General features: G+C 43.2%; 2 protein-coding genes across 10 annotated transcripts in view; one reads left to right on the plus strand and one right to left on the minus strand.

Moving 5' to 3' along the window:
* Positions 1 to 1,006, minus strand: part of Wfdc3 (WAP four-disulfide core domain 3) — a 24,329-nt gene extending 23,323 nt beyond the window's left edge. For 4 of the 7 annotated variants that reach the window (XM_074074861.1, XM_020168092.2, XM_020168089.2 and 1 more), the window contains exon 1: positions 935 to 1,006. In XM_074074861.1, coding sequence (XP_073930962.1) covers positions 935 to 975 — 41 coding nt within the window. In that variant the 5' untranslated portion in view covers positions 976 to 1,006. Of the gene's footprint in view, positions 1 to 442; positions 652 to 921 lie in introns of those variants that run through there. The other 3 variants (XM_074074859.1, XM_074074858.1, XM_020168090.2) reach the window with 3 other exon arrangements.
* Positions 938 to 21,551, plus strand: part of Dnttip1 (deoxynucleotidyltransferase terminal interacting protein 1) — a 27,713-nt gene continuing 7,099 nt past the window's right edge. Inside the window, exons 1-10 of one of the 3 annotated variants that reach the window (XM_074074856.1) lie at positions 943 to 1,201; positions 1,759 to 1,829; positions 2,572 to 2,668; positions 6,398 to 6,496; positions 14,858 to 14,926; positions 15,171 to 15,227; positions 15,473 to 15,531; positions 17,452 to 17,500; positions 19,500 to 19,558; positions 19,661 to 19,721. In XM_074074856.1, the coding sequence (XP_073930957.1) occupies positions 1,097 to 1,201; positions 1,759 to 1,829; positions 2,572 to 2,668; positions 6,398 to 6,496; positions 14,858 to 14,926; positions 15,171 to 15,227; positions 15,473 to 15,531; positions 17,452 to 17,500; positions 19,500 to 19,558; positions 19,661 to 19,721 (726 nt within the window). In that variant the 5' untranslated portion in view covers positions 943 to 1,096. Of the gene's footprint in view, positions 1,202 to 1,758; positions 1,830 to 2,571; positions 2,669 to 6,397; positions 6,497 to 14,857; positions 14,927 to 15,170; positions 15,228 to 15,472; positions 15,532 to 17,451; positions 17,501 to 19,499; positions 19,559 to 19,660; positions 19,722 to 21,551 lie in introns of all 3 variants that reach the window. The other 2 variants (XM_020168023.2, XM_074074857.1) reach the window with 2 other exon arrangements.

Here is a 21,551-nt window from a genome sequence, read left to right on the forward strand (position 1 = left end):
AGAGTCTCCATCCTCCTGCTTCTGCCTCCTGAGTGCTGGAATTACAGGCCTGTACCACCGGACCATAGCCAATGTTCTTAACCACCATATCATATCGGAAATGAACCCAGATCCTTCTAACTGCAAAATTCATTAACTTCCTATTACTGGATATTGTCACCTGGTAAGAGTAACTTTCTCTACCATCCATAAATGAATCCAATTCTATTCAGAGACATGTTACATCTGAGACAGAGCAAAAGGGACCTCTGGAGAACACCACAGCTGTTAATCCTTCATCCTCAACCTGTTCCAGAATTACCCATCTGGAGAGGGGAACCCAAATCCCTGGGACAAAGGAAACCTCACAAGCCAAGTTTCATTCTGATGCCTTCAGACACAACAGGCAGTCCCCAAGATCAAAGGCTGGAGAGACCCAGAGGATGTTTTGAATGGCACAGACCAGACTTTCACTTTTGGGGTTTCCTGGTCCCGGCATTAGACCCGCTCCAATTCTGGGGGTTCGTCACAGGCATATAAGAAGAAGCAGTTTTCAAAGAATGAACTACAGGTACTCCGATCCAAAATGCTCTCTCCTCCGCAACCCCAGCCCATAGAAATCAGCTCCGCTCCTTCTACCCCTACCCTCCTCCGCTTCGCCCCCCTGGAAATCCCCGTTGACTGAACGGCACTGGAAGACCACACTCCACCACCACCACCATCACCACACCCACACCCACACCCACACACACCCACACCCACACGCACACACACGCGCGCACACACACCCACCCCCCACACACACACACGCGCGCACACACACCCACACCCCCCCACACACACACACACGCGCGCACACACACCCACACCCCCCACACCCACACCCCCCCACACACACACACACACACACGCGCGCGCGCACACACACACACACACACGCACACAAGGTCTTTACGTGCGGCCAACCGGAGCGAGACACCGCGGTTCGGTTACCATGGTAACCTGCAGCTCTCCAAGTCGCGTTTCCTGGTCCGCGAGCGTCGCGTTCCAGTGACGTCACGGCGCCACTTTCCGGCCGGTGGCAGAGTCGAGCTGAAGTTGTGGGGTCAGGGGCGCCATGGGGGCCACTGGCGACGCCGAGCAGCCGCGGGGACCCGGCGGGGCCGAGCGCGGGGGCTTCGAGCTGGGGGATGCGGGCGCAGCAGGGCAGCTGGTTCTCACGGTGAGGACTTCCCCGGTGAGACCTGGGCTCGGGCCGGGCAGGGCCTCGGGCTCCCGGGACCCAGGTCCGCGGGCGAGAGAACGCGGGGGCTGCAGCAGCCGAGGGGTTGCCGTTTTGGCAGTCCGACGACCTGGATGTGTACGCCAGGGCTGCCTTCCTAGTTAGGCGACGGGGGCCTGTTTGAAAACCCCCTGAGCTCCAGGTTTCTCTTTCGTAAAATGGAGATGATTAGAACCAACCTTATGAACTTACGGGGTTGGGATGATACAGGCGGGTAACGCGCCCGGCACTTCACCGGCCAGGGTAGACCCTCTGTAAACATTGGGTCCCTTCTTCCTGCAGTTCCAGAAAAGGCGGGATTGGGACTTTGGAAGCAGGAAACGTCCTCAGTTCCTCTTCCCGGGCAGGACCTTTCAATCACTCCCGTTTACTCCAAGTTCGGAGAAGTGATGAAAAGATCTGAGAAGCAGCGATGACTAGGCGTAACCTCATACCCACTATCCACCCCATCCCAGGGTCTCGGGCCTCCGTGACATTTGCTCCCTTGATCCCCACAGAACCCTTGGAACATAATGATAAAGCACCGGCAGGTGCAGCGGAGGGGCCGCCGTTCACAGATGACGACAAGGTAATGCAGACCTTGGGTGGGACTCTTATCCCAGGCACTGACTTGGATGAGAGCTTTGGGGTTCCCATTGCTCAAGACTGGGAAGAGATCTACAGCCCAACAAAAAGAGCACTGAAGTCGGAAAGATTCAGTAGTTTTGTGTGATCCTGAGCAAGCCACTTCAAATTCATCTATAAAATGTGGGCAGGGAACAGATTGAACAATATCTAAAATCTCTAATATTCACTAGCTCTGTGGCTGGGAGCGCTAAAGAGGTCAAAGAGCGTGAAAGTTAAGAGCACAGACTCTCGAGTCAAATAACTGTGTCGTAGTGCAGACGCTGACATTTACTGTGAAACCTTGGACAAGCCACTTAACATCTCTTAGCCTCTGTTTTCTCAACTATAAAGTACAGCTAATAGTGGTGTCCAGATCAGGGAAGGAAGAGAGCACAGAATGGGTCTTTGGAATGCTGGTTATATTTTTTGACATGGGTACTGATTAAATGAATGTTCAATATGGTTATTTGTCAAAATGTGTGGACTTATCTGTATAAATACTGTATTTCATAAAACACTTTGAAAATAATAGCCACTTCATAAAGTTATGAGAGTGATTTGCCCTAATCTAAGCACATAGCTGGTTTTAAGTGAAAGCTGTCTAGTATGCTATTAAAGGATCCTGAGTCAATAATTGGCTGGCCAAACTAGGAAGGGATATGTTTGGGGAACATCACCTGATTCTGTTTCTCTGTTAAATGCAGTTTCACAGATCCTGCCATCTCTATGGATCTCCTCCGAGCTGTCTTGCAGCCAAGCATCAATGAAGAGATCCAGACTGTCTTCAACAAGTACATGAAGGTGAGAGGAACATGATGATTAAAAACTAACATGGACTCAATCCCCAGCAGTACAAAAAAAAAAAAAAACTGGGTGCAGTGGTACATACTTGTAGTACCAGCCTCTCAGGAAACTGAAGCACTCAATCCCCAGCAGTACAAAAAAAAAAAAAAACTGGGTGCAGTGGTACATACTTGTAGTACCAGCCTCTCAGGAAACTGAAGCAGGAAGATTGCAGCCAGACATCGTAGTAAGACACCATCTCAAAAAAAAAAAACTCCTGGACAGCCCTGTTCTTCCTGCATCACCAGTCTCTCTCTACATATAGTACATAGATACCTCAAATTTTCCAATTCTGAGCCCCCTTCTCCCAAGAACTCTTTCCTGTTTGGGAGTAATTCCAGCTTTTTTTTTTGCCAAGCTGTTATAGGGATAAAATGACTTATATGTAATGTGCTCATCACATCTTCTTGGAACATAACAAGTGTTCAACAAGTATTCTTATTTCTTCTTTGATATTATCTCCATTATTATTTAAAATTGTTTTCTTTCTTTTTTTGGTGATATTGGAATTTGAACTCAGGGCCTTGCCTTTGCTAGGCAGGCACTCTACCACTTGAGCCACGCCCCTGACTTAAAATTGTTTTCTTGGGGCTTGGGATGTAGTTCAGTGGTAGACCACTTGCCTACCATGCAAAAGGACCTAGATTTGATCCCTAGAACCACAAAAGAAAAAAGTATTGACTCACTACCATACTACCAGGCACTATTTTAGGTACTGGGTACCTTTTGCCTCTTTAAACAAATATATTCTTTGTTAGAGAATGAGAAAAGAGAAGGGGGAGAGAGTGACCACTGGAGTCTAGGGTTATTTTTTTTTTTTTTTATTTTGTGGCTCAGAAAGGGAGGACATTTGAGTGGAGCCTAGAATAAAGTAAGGAAAGAGCAAGCCATGCAGACACATTACAGGCAAGCATTCCAGGTGCTGAGAAAAAAGGCCAAGGCCCTGAGGCAGGAGTGTACTTGGCACATTCAAAGCAAGAAATTGATCAGGGTGGTTGGAGTAGACTGACTCTGGAGAGCAATAGGAAAGGTCATATAAAACATTTGAAGTGACTTCAGATTTTATTGTGATAAAAAGAGAGGCTCTTGGGGTTTGGAGCACAGCATGTGATCTGAACATTTTAAAAGGATCACTGACTATTTTGTAGAGAATAGGCTGAGGGAGAACCAATTAGAAAGTTTATAAATAGTCCCAGCAAGAGATGATAGTGGTTGGAGTGTTAGCAGTAAAGATATTAGGAAAGAGGCAGATTATGGATGTATTCTAAAAGTAGCAACAGGATTTGCTGTGATTCAGATGTGCAGTATAGAATAAAAGGAAATGGCAACTTCCAAATTATTTTTACTGGGCAACTATAAAATCAAGTTGCCTTTGACTTGAGGAGGACAGGAACAAGGAGGAGGGAGATGTGGAGCTCAATTTTGGACCATCATTCACTTAGAAACCAGAAAACTGGGGATGCTGCCTTCTCCTCCATCTTTATTATACAGTGGTCTAGTCCTGTATAGCCCGTGTCCCAGTCTGTCAGGCATGCCCTTCCACACCCCTGCCTTGGATTAGGCCTCCATCATTTCTCACTCAGTCTCCTACTGTAGTCCCTCAGTGACTATGTATTAGTCATACTTTCTCATTGCTGCGACAAAATGCCAGACATAAACAAATTAAGGGAGAAAGGATTTATTTTGGCTTGTCGTTTCAGAGATTTCGCCCATAGTCTTAACTGTTGATTCTGAGCCTGTGATGATACAGAACATTTTGTCAGTGGGAGTGTGTAGGGGAAGAGGTTCTTAGCTTATGGCAACCAGGAAGCAAAGAGCAAGGAAGGAACTGGAGACCAGGTATAACCTTTAAAGACATGCCCCCAGTGACCTCCTTCCTCCAACTAGCTCCTACCTTCTGAAGTTTCCAGAACTTCCCAAAATAGTGCCACCACCTGGAGCCCAAACCTTCAACACATGAACCTGTAGAAGACATTTGATATTCAAACCATAACACTCTGTTCTTCCCTTCTTTCAACCCATCCTCTATACAGCCACCAGAGTAACCTCTAAAATGTGAATAAATCCAGAGATGTCACTCCTGTATTTAAAATTTCTTAGCAGCTTTCCATTGTCTTCAGGTAAAATCCCAACTCCTTAACATGACATACATGGCCCACTAGGAAAAAGTAGGCCAGGATTCACTCCAAGATTGTCTGTCTCCAAAGCCCTTTCTTTGTTGCTTCCCAACTGTGAATACCAGGATTCAGGAAATTTCTCTCCTGTAAAAATGCTAAATAAACATAATTTATGGGCCAGGTGTGGTAGCTCCTGCCTGTAATTGCAGCTGTTTAGGAGGTGGAGACAAGAACATGGAGGATCAAGGCCAGCCCCAGCAAAAATTAACAAGACCCTATTTAAAAAGTAAGCAAGGTGTGGCAGTGCACATCTGCAATCCCAGCTACTTGGAATCACAATCAAGGTTCGAGATGAGCCCTGGCAAAGTTAGCTTCAGACCCTATCTAAAAAACAAAACTAAAAAGCACAAAGAGGTAGAGGCAGCGAGTGGGGGCTGGTAGAGTGGCTCGGGTGTCACTGCCCCTGCCTAGCAAGCATAAGGCCTGAGTTCAAACACCAGTACCACCAACAAAAAAAGAAAAAGAAAGTATTCATTAAAAAACAAACAAACCAAAAAAAAAACATTTTAAAAAATCAGGGGTGGACTGGTGGAGTGGCTCAAGTGGTAGAGCACCTGCCTAGCAAGCATGGGGCCCGGAGTTCAAACCCCAGTTCTGCCCGTGTCCCCCCCAACCCCCGCAAAAAAAATCAAAACTAAAAGTTACTAAAACTCACCTCACAGATATACTAACCTGTTAACTAACTATATAGTCTTTCAGCTTTATTTGTGTGTGTGTGCATGGGTTTGGTTGGTTGGTTTTGTTGTTTTTTTTTTAAGATTATTTTACACATACTTTTCTGTACCTTGATTTATTTTACTTAATATATTTTGGCATGTGTGTAGGTCAGTACACAATGCCTCACCCTGATTCCTTTGTAAAAGTTACAGCAGCATGTCTTATGGATCTACCGTAATTTAATTAGCTGGTTCCTAGAACAGTCAGACTGTTTCCAGTTTTTCTCTATTACAAACACTTTCTGAACTACTACAATGAACACTGTGAGTGTACAGCTTTGTTCACTTGTGCAAGTATTTCTGAGGGATGAATTCCTAGAGATTGAATTAGAGGGTAACAGAAAGAAACTCTTCAGAAAGGTTAAGCCATTTTGCATTTCTACCAACAGTGTTTGAAAATGCCTCATTCCTGATCTGACTTCATTCTCAGATGCAGAGGTAGCTTACATTCACCCCCATGTCTACTATGCTATCCTTCCTATGATTTTTAATATTTGTGTGGTATTTCTTGCAAATTAAGCTATCCTTGGGCATTTAGGTTATTCTTTGCTTTTGTACTGTTCACACATTAATCCTTTGGGCACCTCCACAATTATATCCTTAAGAGAGGGAATAGAGGAGGAAGGTAGAGTCTGAGATGGGAGTCTAAATCTGTCTGACCCCAAAACCATGCTTAGAATCATTTTTCCCTTCTGGATGAGGGTAGGATAAAACCTTATGTTTTATTATTGTTTCCTTCAGGTTGATGCAAATTAGCAGGACTTCTGACTTTGTCCTCTAATGTACTTTCCTAGTTCTTCCAGAAGGCAGCACTGAATGTGCGAGACAATGTCGGGGAAGAGGTAGACACAGAGCAGCTGATCCAGGAGGCCTGTCGGAGCTGCCTGGAACAGGTGAGACCAAAGGGTCCAAGAGATGGAGGTACAAGGTTCAGCCCTCAGCTCTGGTTAAAAAAAAAATGTATTGGTATTTGGGAGAATGCCCATAAGCCATTTATATTTAGATAGGGTTTGGGATTGTTGCTGACAGAGAAGGGAAGAGAAGAAGCTACTATGTGCCATATTCAGTGATAGATTCATTATTTCATTTATGTCTCAAAAAAATACGTACAAAAGGTTTTTTTAATCCCTATTTTATAGATGAAGCAGAGAGTAAGGGCTGGAGGCATGGCTCAACAGGATCTGAGTTAGAACCTCAGAACCAAAAAAAAAAAAAAAAAAAAAGGGAAGAAGCAGAGAGTAGAATAGTGGTTACCAGGGAAATAGAAGAATGTTGATCAAAGAGTACATACTTTCAGTTATAAGGTGAATAAGTTGTGGGACCTGATGTGCCACATGGTGACTGACTATACTAAATCATAATCTGTTGTTTACTTGAAACTTACTAAGATCGTAGATCATAAGAGCACACACACCGCAACTGTATGGTGGTGGCCGTGTTGATTGATTGAAGTGTGGTAATCAGTTCACAATGTATGTATATGGGCTTCATCATCACATCATTCACCTTGAGATGTATATAATTTGTATTTGTCAATTATACCTTAATAAAGCTAGAAAAATTAAAAAGGCAAACCACAAAAAGAAATTGTGGCTCACAACAGAAAAGAATTACATAGCTGAGATCTGTCTCACCTCTGCAAGTGCTTGGTGAGTCACCTTCAGTTAGTCACATCCCCTTTTAGTGTCATGGGGAATAGCACCCTTGCTGCCTCCCTGCCTGTCAGGTGTGGTCAGGAGGCATGACATCAGGTCTATAAATGACTGTTCCCAAGGCAGGAGAGAACCTGTTTGCATGTATCAGCTGCTGTTATTAATAGGGATTGTCGGCATCATCCAGATTCTTTTGCTTGACTGGGTGAAGCCATTAGCTGTCAAAGATGGAAATTTCAGCCAGGCACTGGTGGCTCATGCCTGTGATCCTAGCTACCTGGGAGGCTGAAATCTGGAGGATGCAGTTTCAAGCCAGCCTAGGCAAATAGTTCAAGGGACCTTATCTCCAAAAAATAACCAGAGCAAAATGAACCGTAGGTGTGACTCAAGCAGTAGAGCACTGCTTTGTAAGCAGGATGCCCTAAGCTCAAACCCCAGTGCACAAAAAAAAGAATTTCTTACTAGGCAATGTGGTATAAACCTGTAATACAGGTCCTCAGGAGACTCAAGCAGGAAGATCATGAGTTTGAGGCTAGGACACCCTATAGCCAAAAAAAAAAAAGATTCCTCTGTCTCCCATGAGCCATGAGATTGATTAGTTTAGAATGGGACTTAGGAGATACTGAGGAGTTTGGTAAAAGGTAAAGAGGGAGTTAAAGCTCAGTGAACATAACCTGCCCTCAGTGGATGGCTGTCCTGATCCTCATGTCCACCATGCAGAGTGGCCCTTACAGTGTTGATGTAACTAAGAAGCCAGATATGGAACACAGAAGGTTGGTGGTTACTTTGGAATCAGAGCATAGGGTGGTAAAAGCCCAAAGAGTTTCATTCTCATCCATCATGAAACCAGATAACTCAAAAAATTAAGGTCATTCTCACCAGGTGCTGGTGCCTATAATCCTAGCTACTCAGGAAGCAGAGATCAGGAGGATCACAGTTCAAAGCCATCCTGGCAAATAGTTCTCCAGATCCTATCTTGAAAATCCCTTCACAAAAAATAATAATAGGGCTAGTGGAGTGGCTCAAGGTGAAGGCCCTGAGTTCAAGCCCCAGGACCACAAAAAAAAAAAAAAAAAAAAACACAAAAATGGGGCTGGCAGAGTGACTCAATTGATAGAGCACCTGCCTAGCAAGTATGAGGCCCTGAGTTTAAACCCCCCAGTACCACCAAAAAAAAAAAAATTAGATCATTCTCGTTCTCTCTCTAGAGATGACCTGCTTCAGACTAATGAAAGTATTCCTTTCCTAATAAACTTTACAGCATTTTCATTTTAAAAAAAGAAAAAAATTTGGAGCAAGCCTTTTTTTTTTTAACCTTTCTGAGTTTCAATTTCTTCATCTCTAAAATTGGGACTAAAGCCATTCCCTACCACCAGTGGCTTACTGTGGGGATTGAACGGGATAATATCCACAAGCTAACAACATAGTCAGGTACTTGAGCCCAGAACATACTTCTATTAAATACAATGTACAATTAAACATTGCATAATTATTCATAATTATAATAAATATTTCTTATAAAAGCCTAGCTTTCGCTGGGCACCCGTGGCTCAGTCCTGTAATCCTAGCAGAGATCAGGAGGATCACATTTCGTGACCAGCTTGGGCAAATAGTTTTCAAGACTCTATCTCAAAAATACACAAAAAAAAGGACTGGGCTCAAGTGGTAGAGCACCTGCCTAGCAAGTGGGAGACCCTGGTTTCAAACCCCAGAACTACCAAACAAAAAAAAAAAGCCAAAGTTTCAGGTGGTCAGGATATTTGGAAGCTCTTTGGAGTCCCTTTGTCTGAAGTTTATCCAGATCTTGTTGCATTAAAAGATTTTTCACACTGGACATAATGGCCATTAAACTAGGGCTTTTTTTACTTTTGATGGATTAAGTCCTGGTTTGCTTGTTTTCACTTCTTGTACCACATCTTGACCATCTTGGTGGTGTTTCCTAATCTCCTTACCTGCTCCTTTTCAGGTATTTTTTAGGGGGAAATGTCTGAGCTTATTGACAGCATGTTGTCTTGAGGGTTTTCACTTGTTTAATCTTGTTCTGTAGATTAGTTGTTTTTATTTCTTCATTTTATTTATGCAAGTAATATACATTTATTAAGAGAAAATTTAATGGTGGTAAAGATTGGAATCAGGCTTTCTCTTTACAAGTCCTCACTTTACCACTGACTAGTTTTGTGACCTTAGGTGGATTACCATCTGTTTTCTCTATTGCAAAATGAAGATTAAGGATCTACCTTATAGGATTGAAGATTAAATGTGTGTCAGCAATCTTAAAACATTTAGATCAGCAAGGATCTTAATATCAGACCACAAACTCTAAAGTTGATACAGGAAAGAGTAGGAAATACTCTGGAGTTAGTAGGTATAGGTAAGAACTTTCTCAATGAAACCCCAGCAGCACAGCAACTAAGAGATAGCATAGATAAATAGGACCTCATAAAACTAAAAAGCTTCTGTTCATCAAAAGAAATGGCCTCTAAACTGAAGAGAACACCCACAGAGTGGGAGAAAATATTTGCCAACTATACATCAGACAAAGGACTGATAACCAGAATATATAGGGAACTTAAACTAAATTCTCCCAAAACTAATGAACCAATAAAGAAATGGGCAAGTGAACTAAACAGAACTTTCTCAAAAGAAGAAATTCAAATGGCCAAAAAACACATGAAAAAATGCTCACCATCTCTAGCAATAAAGGAAATGCAAATTAAAACCATGCTAAGATTCCACCTCACCCCTGTTAGAATAGCCATCATCAGCAACACCACCAACAACAGGTGTTGGCGAGGATGCGGGGAAAAAGGAACCCTCTTACACTGTTGGTGGGAATGTAAACTAGTACAACCACTCTGGAAAAAAATTTGTAGGCTACTTAAAAAGCTAGACATCGATCTACCATTTGATCCAGCAAACCCACTCTTGGGGATATACCCAAAAGACTGTGACACAGGTTACTCCAGAGGCACCTGCACACCCATGTTTATTGCAGCACTATTCACGATAGCCAAGTTATGGAAACAGCCAAGATGCCCCACCACTGACGAATGGATTAAGAAAATGTGGTATCTATACACAATGGAATTTTATGCAGCCATGAAGAAGACGAAATGTTATCATTCACTGGTAAATGGATGGAATTGGAGAACATCATTCTGAGTGAGGTTATCCTGGCCCAAAAGACCAAAAATCGTATGTTCTCCCTCATATGTGGACATTAGATCAAGGGCAAACACAACAAGGGGATTGGACTTTGAGCACATGATAAAAGCGAGAGCACACAAGGGAGAGGTGAGGATAGGTAAGACACCTAAAAAATTAGCTAGCATTTGTTGCCCTTAACTCAGAGAAACTAAAGCAGATACCTTAAAAGCAACTGAGGCCAATAGGAAAAGGGGACCAGGAACTAGAGAAAAGGTTAGATCAAAAAGAATTAACCTAGAAGGTAACACCCACACACAGGAAATCAATGTGAGTCAATGCCCTGTATAGCTATCCTTATCTCAACCAGCAAAAACCCTTGTTCCTTCCTATTATTGCTTATACTCTCTCTACAACAAAATTAGAAATAAGGGCAAAATAGTTTCTGCTGGGTATTGAGGGGGTAGGGAGAGAGGGAGGGGGCGGAGTGGGTGGTAAGGGAGGGGGTGGGGGCAGGGGGGTGAAAGACCCAAGCCTTGTATGCACATATGAATAATAAAAGAAAAAAAAAAAAGCAACACCATTGATTAATAATTTGGGAGGCAATGCATGTGAGGGGGCAGGGGATAGATAGGAAATCTGTACCTTCCTCCCAATTTTTCTGTGAATGCTTTTAAAGTAAAATCTTTAAAAAAAAAAATTTAGATCAGTAACACAAGTAACTGTTACTTGCTGCATTAAAACATAAATTATGAGAAAGGAAACGAAAATTCTCATAATATCACTACCAAATTATAACTCGTATTAGCATTTTGGTCACTTCCTTCCAGTCTTTTCCCTATGTATGTCTTTATAATGTGTGCTCATTCATTAGGGCACTGGGAATACAGTGGTGAGCAAAAACAGACCACCCTGAATCCACAGTTCAGCTGCCTCACGGTTGCTCTGTTCCCTTTTCAAGAAAGGCTGTCAACAGTTGCTGGCTTGCTTTTCCACCTCCCATTCATTCTTCTATCCATTTTGTTTTGCCTTCAGTCCCTACTATTTCACTGGAAACATCACCTGTAGCTCTGTGTTGCCAAGCCCTGTGGGCCCTGACTCTGCTGTCCTCAGCTTTTCAGTGGCATTTATCACAGATACGGCTCATTTCATGTCTTTTGTTCCTTTTTTTTTTTTCCCCTGTACTGGGGTAGAACTCAAAGCCTCATGCTTGCTATGGCAGGTGCACTACCATTTGAGCCACACCCCCAATCATTTCATGTCTTTTGGAACACTCCTGTCTTGGATCCAGTACCTCAATTTTGCTCCAGCCTCATTGGCTTCTTCTCTCCAGCTTCCTTGGCCTGTCATCTTCTTTCCCTGTTAGTGCTTCCCAAGTTCAGTACTCATTCCCTTTCTCTTCTGTGACTCACTCTAGATGAGTTTGCATAATCCTTTGGCTTTGAAACCAATTTAACTGCTGATATTCACAAATTTATATGGCAGCCATAAGCTACATCCACTCTCACACACTTCCAATTCATTCTTCTCACAGCAGTCAGACTGATTTTTGTTTTGTTAGGTTTTATTTTTTCCTTTTTTCAGATTGATTTCTGAGAAGATGAATCAGATAATGTCACTCCTCTCTTTAGAACTCAGTGACTTCCCATTGCAGGCAGACTAAAGTTCTAATGCCCATCCAACCCATAGAGTCCTGCCTGGACCAACTCCTGCCTGATTGTTTAACTTCATTTCATCCCACCACCCGTTTATTGACTGTCCTAGCAGTTCTGGATTCCTTTCTCTCCTCTGGGCCTTTCACTTGCTTTCGTCACTGCTTGGTATGCTCTACCCTTAACTCTTCTGCAGATCTTATTTTAACTCTCACCTCATTAGAGTGGCCTTGCCTGACTCCCTCTAAAGTAGTCTCTCCACTCACTCCCTTCCCTACCTCCAGTTACTTCTCTCACTGCACTTGTTTATGTCAACCTAACTTATGCTTGTTTGCTTATTTTGTGCCTTCCTCCTACTTCTACCCTTATTTCTGCTAAAATAGTGATCTTTCCAAAAGTTGAAGCCTGATCTTGTTCATTACTGTATTCCCAGCCATGGAATATGACTCTTAAATATACAGAAAGTGTTTGTTGAAAGACTTGAGTAAATGAATGAATGAACAAATGACAAATGAACAAACAGGCTTCCTGCTCTCAGAAGTTACACCTTCATTAGACAGGGTATGAATTAAATTACCACACAAATGTATGGGTAATTACACATTGAGACATGCATACTCTTCACTGAAAAGGGACAGCATTGACTGATAAGATCATGGGTCAATTTTATTTAACAAATCTGAGATAGCCAAGTATAGGCTTAGAGAATATTACTTGGTTTCTAAGTCTGGGACTTGAAGGACATCCTTTCAACTACAGCTGAGGATTAGAAAAAAAAATTATAGAGGCCAAACATGGTGGTATACACCTGTAATCTCGGCACTTGAGAGTCTGAGGCAGTAGGATTACATGTTCCCAGCCAGCCTTGGCTACATAGTTGAGACCCCGTCTCAAAAAAGAAAAAAAAATGGAGTCATCAGTTTGTAGATGTTAACTGAAGTTGTGAGTAGATGAGAGCAGATAGAATGTCCAATGAGAGAGAATTGAGTGTGGAGAAGCCAGCAGAGAGGACTAAGAAAGACTGACCAGAGAAGCAGGAGAGCATAGGAAGTATGGCCACAGAAAGCCAGTAGAGAAGATTGTGTCCAGCAGGGAGCGTGCTCAGCGCTATAGACATCATCTCAGAGGTCCTGAAACTCCAGTCCTTCACCTGACAAGTAAGATCCCTTCTGACTGGACCTTGCCCTGGCCATATTGCTTATTCTCACAGACTACCATCTTTCCCCTTTGTCAAACTTTCCAGGCCATTTCTTTTTCCTCACATGAGCTGAGTCTTCCCTCCCCTACCCGCTGCTGAAACACACCACACACCTGCTCAGCTTTTCTTTCTCCTTTTTTTTTTTTTTTTTGAACTGGGGTTTCACTATGCTGCCTAAGTTGGTCTCAAACCCCTGGGCTCAAGCAGTCCTTATCCCTCAGCCTCCAAAGTAACTGGGAGGTACGTGCATCACTGTTCCAGCTCTGCTCAGTTTGTCTTACAGCCTCCTTCCGTCTCAGTTCAGGCTGCCTTCTCAGCTGGGCCCTCTCTGACCTCCCCCTTAAAGGAGCCCACCCCCTTTGGCAATTCTCTGGCTTGTTCTTCACTACATTTACTATAATCTAAAAGTACCTTGTTGATATGTTTGTCTGCTCATTATCCAGATCTTTCACAGAATATAAGTTCCACAAATACAAGAAGCTCCACACCTGCTTGTCCTGCTTACTGCTGTCCTCAGCACTTAGGTTGTAGGTGTTTAATATTAAAGGAAGAGCCAGGTGCCAGTAGCTTATGCCTGTATTCCAAGCTACTTGGGAGGCTGAGATCAGGAGGATCAGGGTTCGAGGCAAGTCACGCAAAGAGTTCCTGAGACCCCATCTCCAAAATAACCAGAGCAAAATGGACTTGGAGATGCGGCTCAAGCAGTAGAGTGCCTGCTTAGCCAGTATGAAACCCTGAGTTCAAACCCCAGACCCAGCAAAGAAACATGTACATATATGTATATGTGTGTGTGTATACATATACATATGTTTGTGCATTACTGAGTAATATGGTATTAGTATATTCAGTTAGAAAAATGTGTAGTATATTTTACATGGAAAAGTGAGAAAGAATTTACATTGATACATTAGTAGTTTTCTGTGTGTAATGAGATTTTAGGTTTAAATTTAATTGTGCTTATTTACTAACTTATTAACAATAATCACTAATCAAGTTTTTTTTGGGGGGGGGGTCGGCTAGTGAACTTAGAGCCTCATATTTGCTAACTAAACATTCTACCACTTGAGCCATTTCACCAGCCATATTAATCAGGGTTTTAGGGGGAAATACATATATATTTATACACATGCACACACATACTTTGAACTGACTCCCTCCCTTTTCCTCCAGCATGGCCAGCAGGCAGAAGAGGAATGTGCCCACCAAGAGAGTCCCAAATCTACTTTTTGTAAATGAATATATGCAGTTATGCCTTTTTTTTTTTTTTTTTTGCAGTACTGGGGCTTGAACTCAGGACCTACATCTTGAGCCACTGTATCAGCCATTTTTTTTTGTGATGGGTTTTTTCAAGATAGGGTCTCTCAAACTATTTGCCTGGGGTGGCTTCAAACCATGTTCCTCCTGATCTCTACCTCCTGAGTAGCTAGGATTATAGCCACGGGCACCCAGCTATTTTATTTATTTTTAAAATAAATACAGGTATCCATTCTTTTGTATTAACTAGAGAAGTTTTAGCCAAGTTTGAGTGAGTTGTGTTCCAAAAATGGAGGTGGGATGTACATAGTCACCAAAACAGTGACTGTTAATACTTGGGTCTTTTTCTTTCAGGCGAAGTTACTGTTTTCAGATGGAGAAAAAGTAATACCCAGATTGACTCATGAACTTCCAGGAATAAAGGTCAGAGTCACTGTGTCTTGAGGTCTTAGAGGGGGAGACCAATCAGGCTAAGAAGCAGGTGAATACATGGGCCCAGGGAGGTTTTATGTGCTACCCGTTGGTAGGGCCAGGTTCAAATAGCACCATGCTGGATGGGCTTCTGGGGCTTGGGTCAGGCAGTGGTTGGAGGGCTATAGCAGGAGTTCTAAAGACCTGCAGTGCCCAGACACTGGCCTTGCACTGACTCCCTTCCCTTTTCCTCCAGCGTGGGCGGCAGGCAGAAGAAGAATGTGCCCATCGAGGGAGCCCCATTCCCAAAAAGGTAAGCCACTTCCTCATTTGATTTTCTGATTGGGAAAAGTCCCTTCAGCTCCAGAAGAGGGCAGTGGAGCTGTGCATATTTGGGCCTTTCCAAGCATAGGAGTCAAAAACCCTAGAAAAAGTCACTCTCCCTGATCCTTCCAAGCATCATTTGTTCTCTCCATCAAGTGACCCTAGACCTGCTATTGGGGAGTGAGGGGAGTGTGCCCACATGGTCAGGTCTCTGACAGCTGTTCTTTGTGGCAGAGGAAAGGACGGCCTCCTGGACATATCCTGTCAAATGATCGGGCAGCCGCCGGCATGGTGTGAGTAGAGGCCACCAGTGTGGTGAGAGCCAAAAGGAGCAGAGGGAGGATGCTGAAAGGCCCTAGAGGAAAAGAGGCCATAATTCTGTGCCTGGTGAAATCAGAGCTATCTGCTTAAGGCACATGGAAGAGGGTTACCTGGGTTTGGGGGTGATAAAGGGAGGCAGTTGGAAGGAAGTTGTTTTATCCTGATTTTGCCCACCCCAGAGCAGTTCAGCCCAGCTTGATTAAACACCAGAGTTGTTTCATTTTTAGTATATATTGAATATATATTGAATGGTTATAGCTGGACCTTACAGACTTTACCTGTTAATCTTTAAAGACACCCTCTAAAGAAGGTACAATTCATTTAGCAGATATGCAGACTCAGAGTTACTTGCCAAAGATCATACAGTTAATAAAGGGCAAAATAATACAGCATTGGCCAGGTGCTGGTGGCTCACGCCTGTCATCCTAGCTACTTGGGAGGCTGAGATCAGGAGGATTGCAGTTTGGGGCTGGGGATGTGGCTCAAGTGGTAAAGAGCTTGCCTAGGAGGATTGCAGTTTGAAGCCTGCCCAGACAAATAATTCGAGAGACCTCATCTCCAAAATAACCAGACCAAGATGGACTAGAGGTGTGGCTCAGGCAATAACTCTATTGCCTGCTTTTCAAGTGTGAAGCCAAGTTCAAACCCCAGACTCACCAAAAAATAAAAGCAAAAAACCAAACTATACCACCTTGCCTACAGGATGATCATTTTCAAAGAGTCCTTTTTTTTTTTTTTTTTAATTTATTTGTAGAGCATTTTTTTTTCTCTTGGTGGCACTGGGATTTGAACTCAGAGCTTCAAGCTTGTGAGACAGGTGCTCTACCACTGAACCACTACACCAGCCCTGTATTTATATTCACAGAAAATTGAATGGAAGATACAGAGATATCCCATATTGCTTCCTACCAGTACACATGGACAGGCTCCCCTATTATCAACATCTGGCACCAGCATGGTACATTTGTTACAATTGATGGATCTACTTTTACACGTCATTGTCACCCAGAGTCCATAGTCCATTATGGTTCACTCTTATGGTTCACTCTTGGTGCTGTACATTCTGAATTTGGACAAGTGTGTAATGATGTATACATACTATGGTAGTATCATTTAGAGTATTTTCATTGTGCTAAACATCTGCTGTGCTGCACCTACTCAGGCCCTTCTCCCCACCCTGGGTTTAAAGGACTGAAGCAGCAGAATCTTTTTCAAACAAAATTTGACTTGTAAGCCCAGTATATAAAGCAGAAAAGGCTATAATCCTAGCTATTTGGGAGACTCAGATCAGGAGGATTGCAGCTCAAGGCCAGCCTAGGCAAATAATTCTCAAGACCTCATCTCCAAAATAACCAGAGCAAAATGGATTGGAGGTATGGCTCAAGCTATAGAGCCCCTGCTTTACAAGCACAAAACCCTGATTGCAAACCCCAGTCCCACCAAAATAAATAAACAAACACAGGAAAAGCCACATTGGTCTAGTTAAGGGTGTGGGATAGTTTGAAATCACCGGCTTAGGAGATGGAGTGGTATTAACCATCATCCCTTAAATTTGTCTCCTTCCTGAAGCATTTTCATTCCTTATGAGCACAAGATGGTTAGGGATGTTGTTCTATGCTGCTGTTGTCTCCTTTTGACAGATGAGAAGCTACAACCAGAGGTTCCTGGACTTGCCCCACTGCTAGGTCATATCAGAGCCAGTAACAGAGTGCCTCTGGTCCAGTGCTTTTATTTTCCTTTGTACTTCCTCATGAGTTGCCAGGAAGAAGTATACAGGTGCTAAACTGAGAGTATGTGAGGAGCTACCACCACCACCAAGCTTTCTTCCAATCTTAGGCACTACCTTTCACCTCACCCCCTTGGAGAATTCACCTATCTTCCTTCCTTCCAAGCAGATGGAAGCCAAAATCCTGTGAGCCAATTCGCCGAGAAGGCCCCAAGGTATGCTTTTGTGAGCATGGCAGTAACCTATACCCCAGAGAGACTCAACCAAGGCTCTGGGGCCTCCCTATGAGAAAAGAACAGTTGGGGTGATATAGGATGTGTTTATACTATTGCAGAGCCATTTTCCTCATCCCTGCCTCCAACTACCCTGGCCTCCAAATAGGATCCCACAAAGGAATTGCAATTAAAGGCAAAACAGAGCTCAGCAGGTGATGTAACTGAATGGCAGAGCACCTGTCCATCATGTATGAAACCCTGGCTTTGATCCCTAACATCAAAAAAAAAAACAGTCTCTAACAAAGAAGGCTGAGTCCTTTGTTTTACTAATACTTTACTCCTCTGCCCTGTATGGGTTATCTCTTAATCTTGTAATAAAGTTATCAGGTAGATTCTGTTACCATTTAGTAATTAAGGAACTTCATTTCCTGCCAAGTTCCTTGTGGGCAAAAATTATCTTATTTTCTGTAGCTTTTACTCTCAATACACTGGAGACTTGCTCAGTCACATAGCAAGTAATTGATAGAGTCAAGTCTTAGATCCGAAGTCGGTTGACACCATTAGCCTCTGTTGCCTCCAGAACAGTTGTTTGCAAGTTCATTTAATAGTCAGAATCCTTTCTTCAACTAATGTCATCGATGGAAGCCCAGGAAAACAGATAAAAGTACTCTTGTCCTCAATGGAACCATGTCCAGAATATAGCCACGTCTTGCTTCTGGCCTTCTCTGCTTTCCCTCTAGTCATCATGTTGTTCCTCTAAAACTACTCCCTTCCAGCTGGTGAACCCGCTTTCCTGAATCTTTTTGTTCTTTCCAAACTCCTTTTCTTGTTCTTCTTCCTCAGCAATGATCCATATAACTGGAGTCCCCCCCCAGAATTCTCTCCTTGACCCCTTTACCAAAATCTCCTCTGGATGATCTAAAATTCACTCATGGCTTCAGGGACCACCATATGCTATAACTCCTCAGTCTCTTTGTTCATTGCAGACTCTTCTACTTTAAAACTTGTATAAATAACCTCCTGTCTGCTAGACCTCTCTGCCTAAAATTTCCACAGGGATTTCAAACACAGCATATCCAAAATTGAAATCAGAATCTTTGCTCAAAGGTCTTTTACATTTTCTTACCTTAATCATCTTTGCCTCTTCCTTTCCCTTGCCTCCCTATATCCAGTCAAGCCGTAAATTCTTCCTTCTAAATAAACTCCAATTCTTCCTTCCTTTTCCTGCTCACTGCTGCCATGACTCAGGCCTTCATCATCTTTAGTTCTGCTTTATTACAGCAACCTTTATAAGCTGCTTTCCCTGCCTGTCATCTTGCTCCTGCAAATCCATTATCCACATTGCTGGGTGAGCAGTCATTAAAGTACATTTCTCACTCCCTGTTTTAGAGGCCTTCAGTGACTGTCCATTGCCTGCAGAATAATTAAAATGCAAACCCCTAAATGAAACTTCCTAGGCCTCCAGCTCTTCTGGGCCTCTTTCCAGCCTCACCAAGTGCTACCCCCTTACTTGCTCTCTCTCCTTTAGCAACACTGAATTGCTTGTAGTTTCAAGATGCCAGGCCAACTCTCACTTGCCTTCATACATGCTGCCCTCTCTCTAGAATGCCCTCCTTCCTTCCCTCCACTCTGTTTAACTCGTGCTCACCCTTTCAAAATGAACTCTGGGATTATCTCTTCAAAGGAGACTTATCGACTGTACTGTCTCCTTTGGTATTCCTCACGCATTGCACTCAGCTGTGTCATTTCCCCATTGCATAGTGGTCTGGTTGTTTATATTTATATCTGGGGCTCCTGGAAAACAGAGACTGCATTTTACTCATCTCTTTATCCCCAGCACCTAGCACAGAGCCTAGCATGTTATGAATACTCTGTATCCTGAATAAACTGTTTGTGGAATAATGGATGCAAATGATGAGGAGAAAAGGAAAGGGGAAGTGGTTCTATCCTGCCCACCACATTAAACCTCAGCCTTACCAGTCTTTCTCTTTTTGCATAGTGGGACCCAGCTCGGCTGAATGAATCTACCACCTTTGTGTTGGGATCTCGAGCCAACAAGTAAGTCTAAGAGCTTCAGTGCTGACAGAGGGGGCAGCTCAGGGGTCCACTGCTAGGGGCTGCACCTGCTGGAATCTTTACCACTCATCTTTTACTTTTCAGGGCCCTAGGGATGGGGGGCACCAGAGGAAGAATCTACATCAAACACCCGCACCTCTTTAAGGTAGGTGAGTGCTGGGAGGTAGGCAGGCCATTACATGAGATGTAGGCATGCTGGGAGCTGTGCACAGCACAGAGCAGCTCTGGAATACACACTGATCTGGAAGTCGGGACACCTGGGTTCTACTTGCCCCTCTGCCACTCACCTTTACCTTTTGTGATTTGCCCAATGCTTCTGTGCCTCAGTAATCATAATATAGCTACTTTCTTTGTTTGCATGGTTACTGTATGCTAAACACATTTTTAAGAGATACAGTTATGTGCCTCATGGAACTGTCCCTTATGATAGGTACTATTAGCAGTGGTATGGGCCTGTTCCCAGCTACTGGGGAAGTTGAGCCGGGAAAGCACTTGAACATAGGAGTTCAAGCCAGATGCGGCAACATAGTGAGACCCTGTCTCAAAAAAAAAGGACTGGTATATTTTACAAACTTGAATAAAGCTGAGGACAGTAAAGGCCGAGAGACTTGTGCAGTTACTCAGCGAGTAAATGGTAAGTTGCTTCTCCAAAGCCTGAGCTCTTAATCATCACCTTATTCAGTTGTCTATAAAATAAAGCAGTTGGAGCAAGGCAGGATTCTTGTTTTCAAAAAGGGGACTCCTAAAAAAAAAAGGGGGGGGACTCCTCCCCCAAAGAGCAACTTACTTGACCTCCATTGCTTGAGAAAAGAATGAAGGAAATCTTACACAAACTGTATTTTATCAGACACAAAAGCATCTAAACATTAAAAATACAGTATTTTTTTCCCTTATTTTACTTTTAATTAATTTAAATCCTTGAGGATTTAGGATTTAAACAGCATTACACAGGTTCTGTGTCCAATAGCCCTTATCAGTAAGGTTGCTTTGGAATTTTGCCCAAACCATGCCATTGTTTCCATGGGCACCTTTCCCCAAATTACTCTTGTTTTGTTAGGTTTGCCACCAGGAGTCACTGTGTTGGTTTTTGCTTTGTACACATAAGCATATCTCTTGCCCAAGTAGAACTCGATTTCATCTCTGGCATAAATACCTTCAATTTTAAGAAAAGCCGTGTTGAAGCCAGATGCCAGTGGCTTACGCCTGTAATCCCAAGAAGCAGAGATCAGGAGGGTAGCAATTTGAAGCCGGCCTGGGCAAATAGTTTGAGAGACCCTATCTCAGAAATACCCATCACAAAAAAAAGGGCTGATGGAGCGGCTCAAGTGATAGAGTGCCTGTTTAGCAAGTGTGACACCATGAGTTCAAATCCCAGTATCACCAGGCCTTCAGAGGCTAGAAAAATAGTAGTTAGATGGTAATAAATAGTACTGTATTCCAGAGATATTTTTGCCCTTGCCAGAACTACACAGCCACTTTTGTGGTTCCATAATCACAGACTCTGTCTTCCACAGTCTGTCAGGTTTGTAAGTACTTCAAAGGGCAAACCCGCTTGTTCTTTTTGTTTTATTTTTCAGTACTAGGGGGGTTAAACTCAGGACTTTGAGCTTGCTAGGCAGGCGCTCTACTCCATGAACCATGCTTCCAGCCCCTGCTTGCTCTTTTCTAGCCTTATAGCCTAGGATTCCCAACATGTAGACAATTCAGCCTACTTACTACTTCTTCATTTTCCTCTCTTAGTCTTCACTCCTGTTGTTCCCTTTCCCTGAGTGACCTTCCTTCTGTACCCATATTTGCCTAACTATTCTTTAAGATCTACCAATAGTTTTGTTTGTATCATCCCCTAGATGGATGTGCTCTTGGACCTACTTTGAATTCCCATGGACAGTGGTCAAGAGTACAGTTTCAGTCTTGGTGGCTTACTAGCTGAGCTATGTAACCTGAGCAAATGGCTCCACATTTCTGAGACTGTGTT

Source organism: Castor canadensis, chromosome 5 (assembly GCF_047511655.1).
Source record: "Castor canadensis chromosome 5, mCasCan1.hap1v2, whole genome shotgun sequence".
NCBI lineage: Eukaryota > Metazoa > Chordata > Mammalia > Rodentia > Castoridae > Castor > Castor canadensis.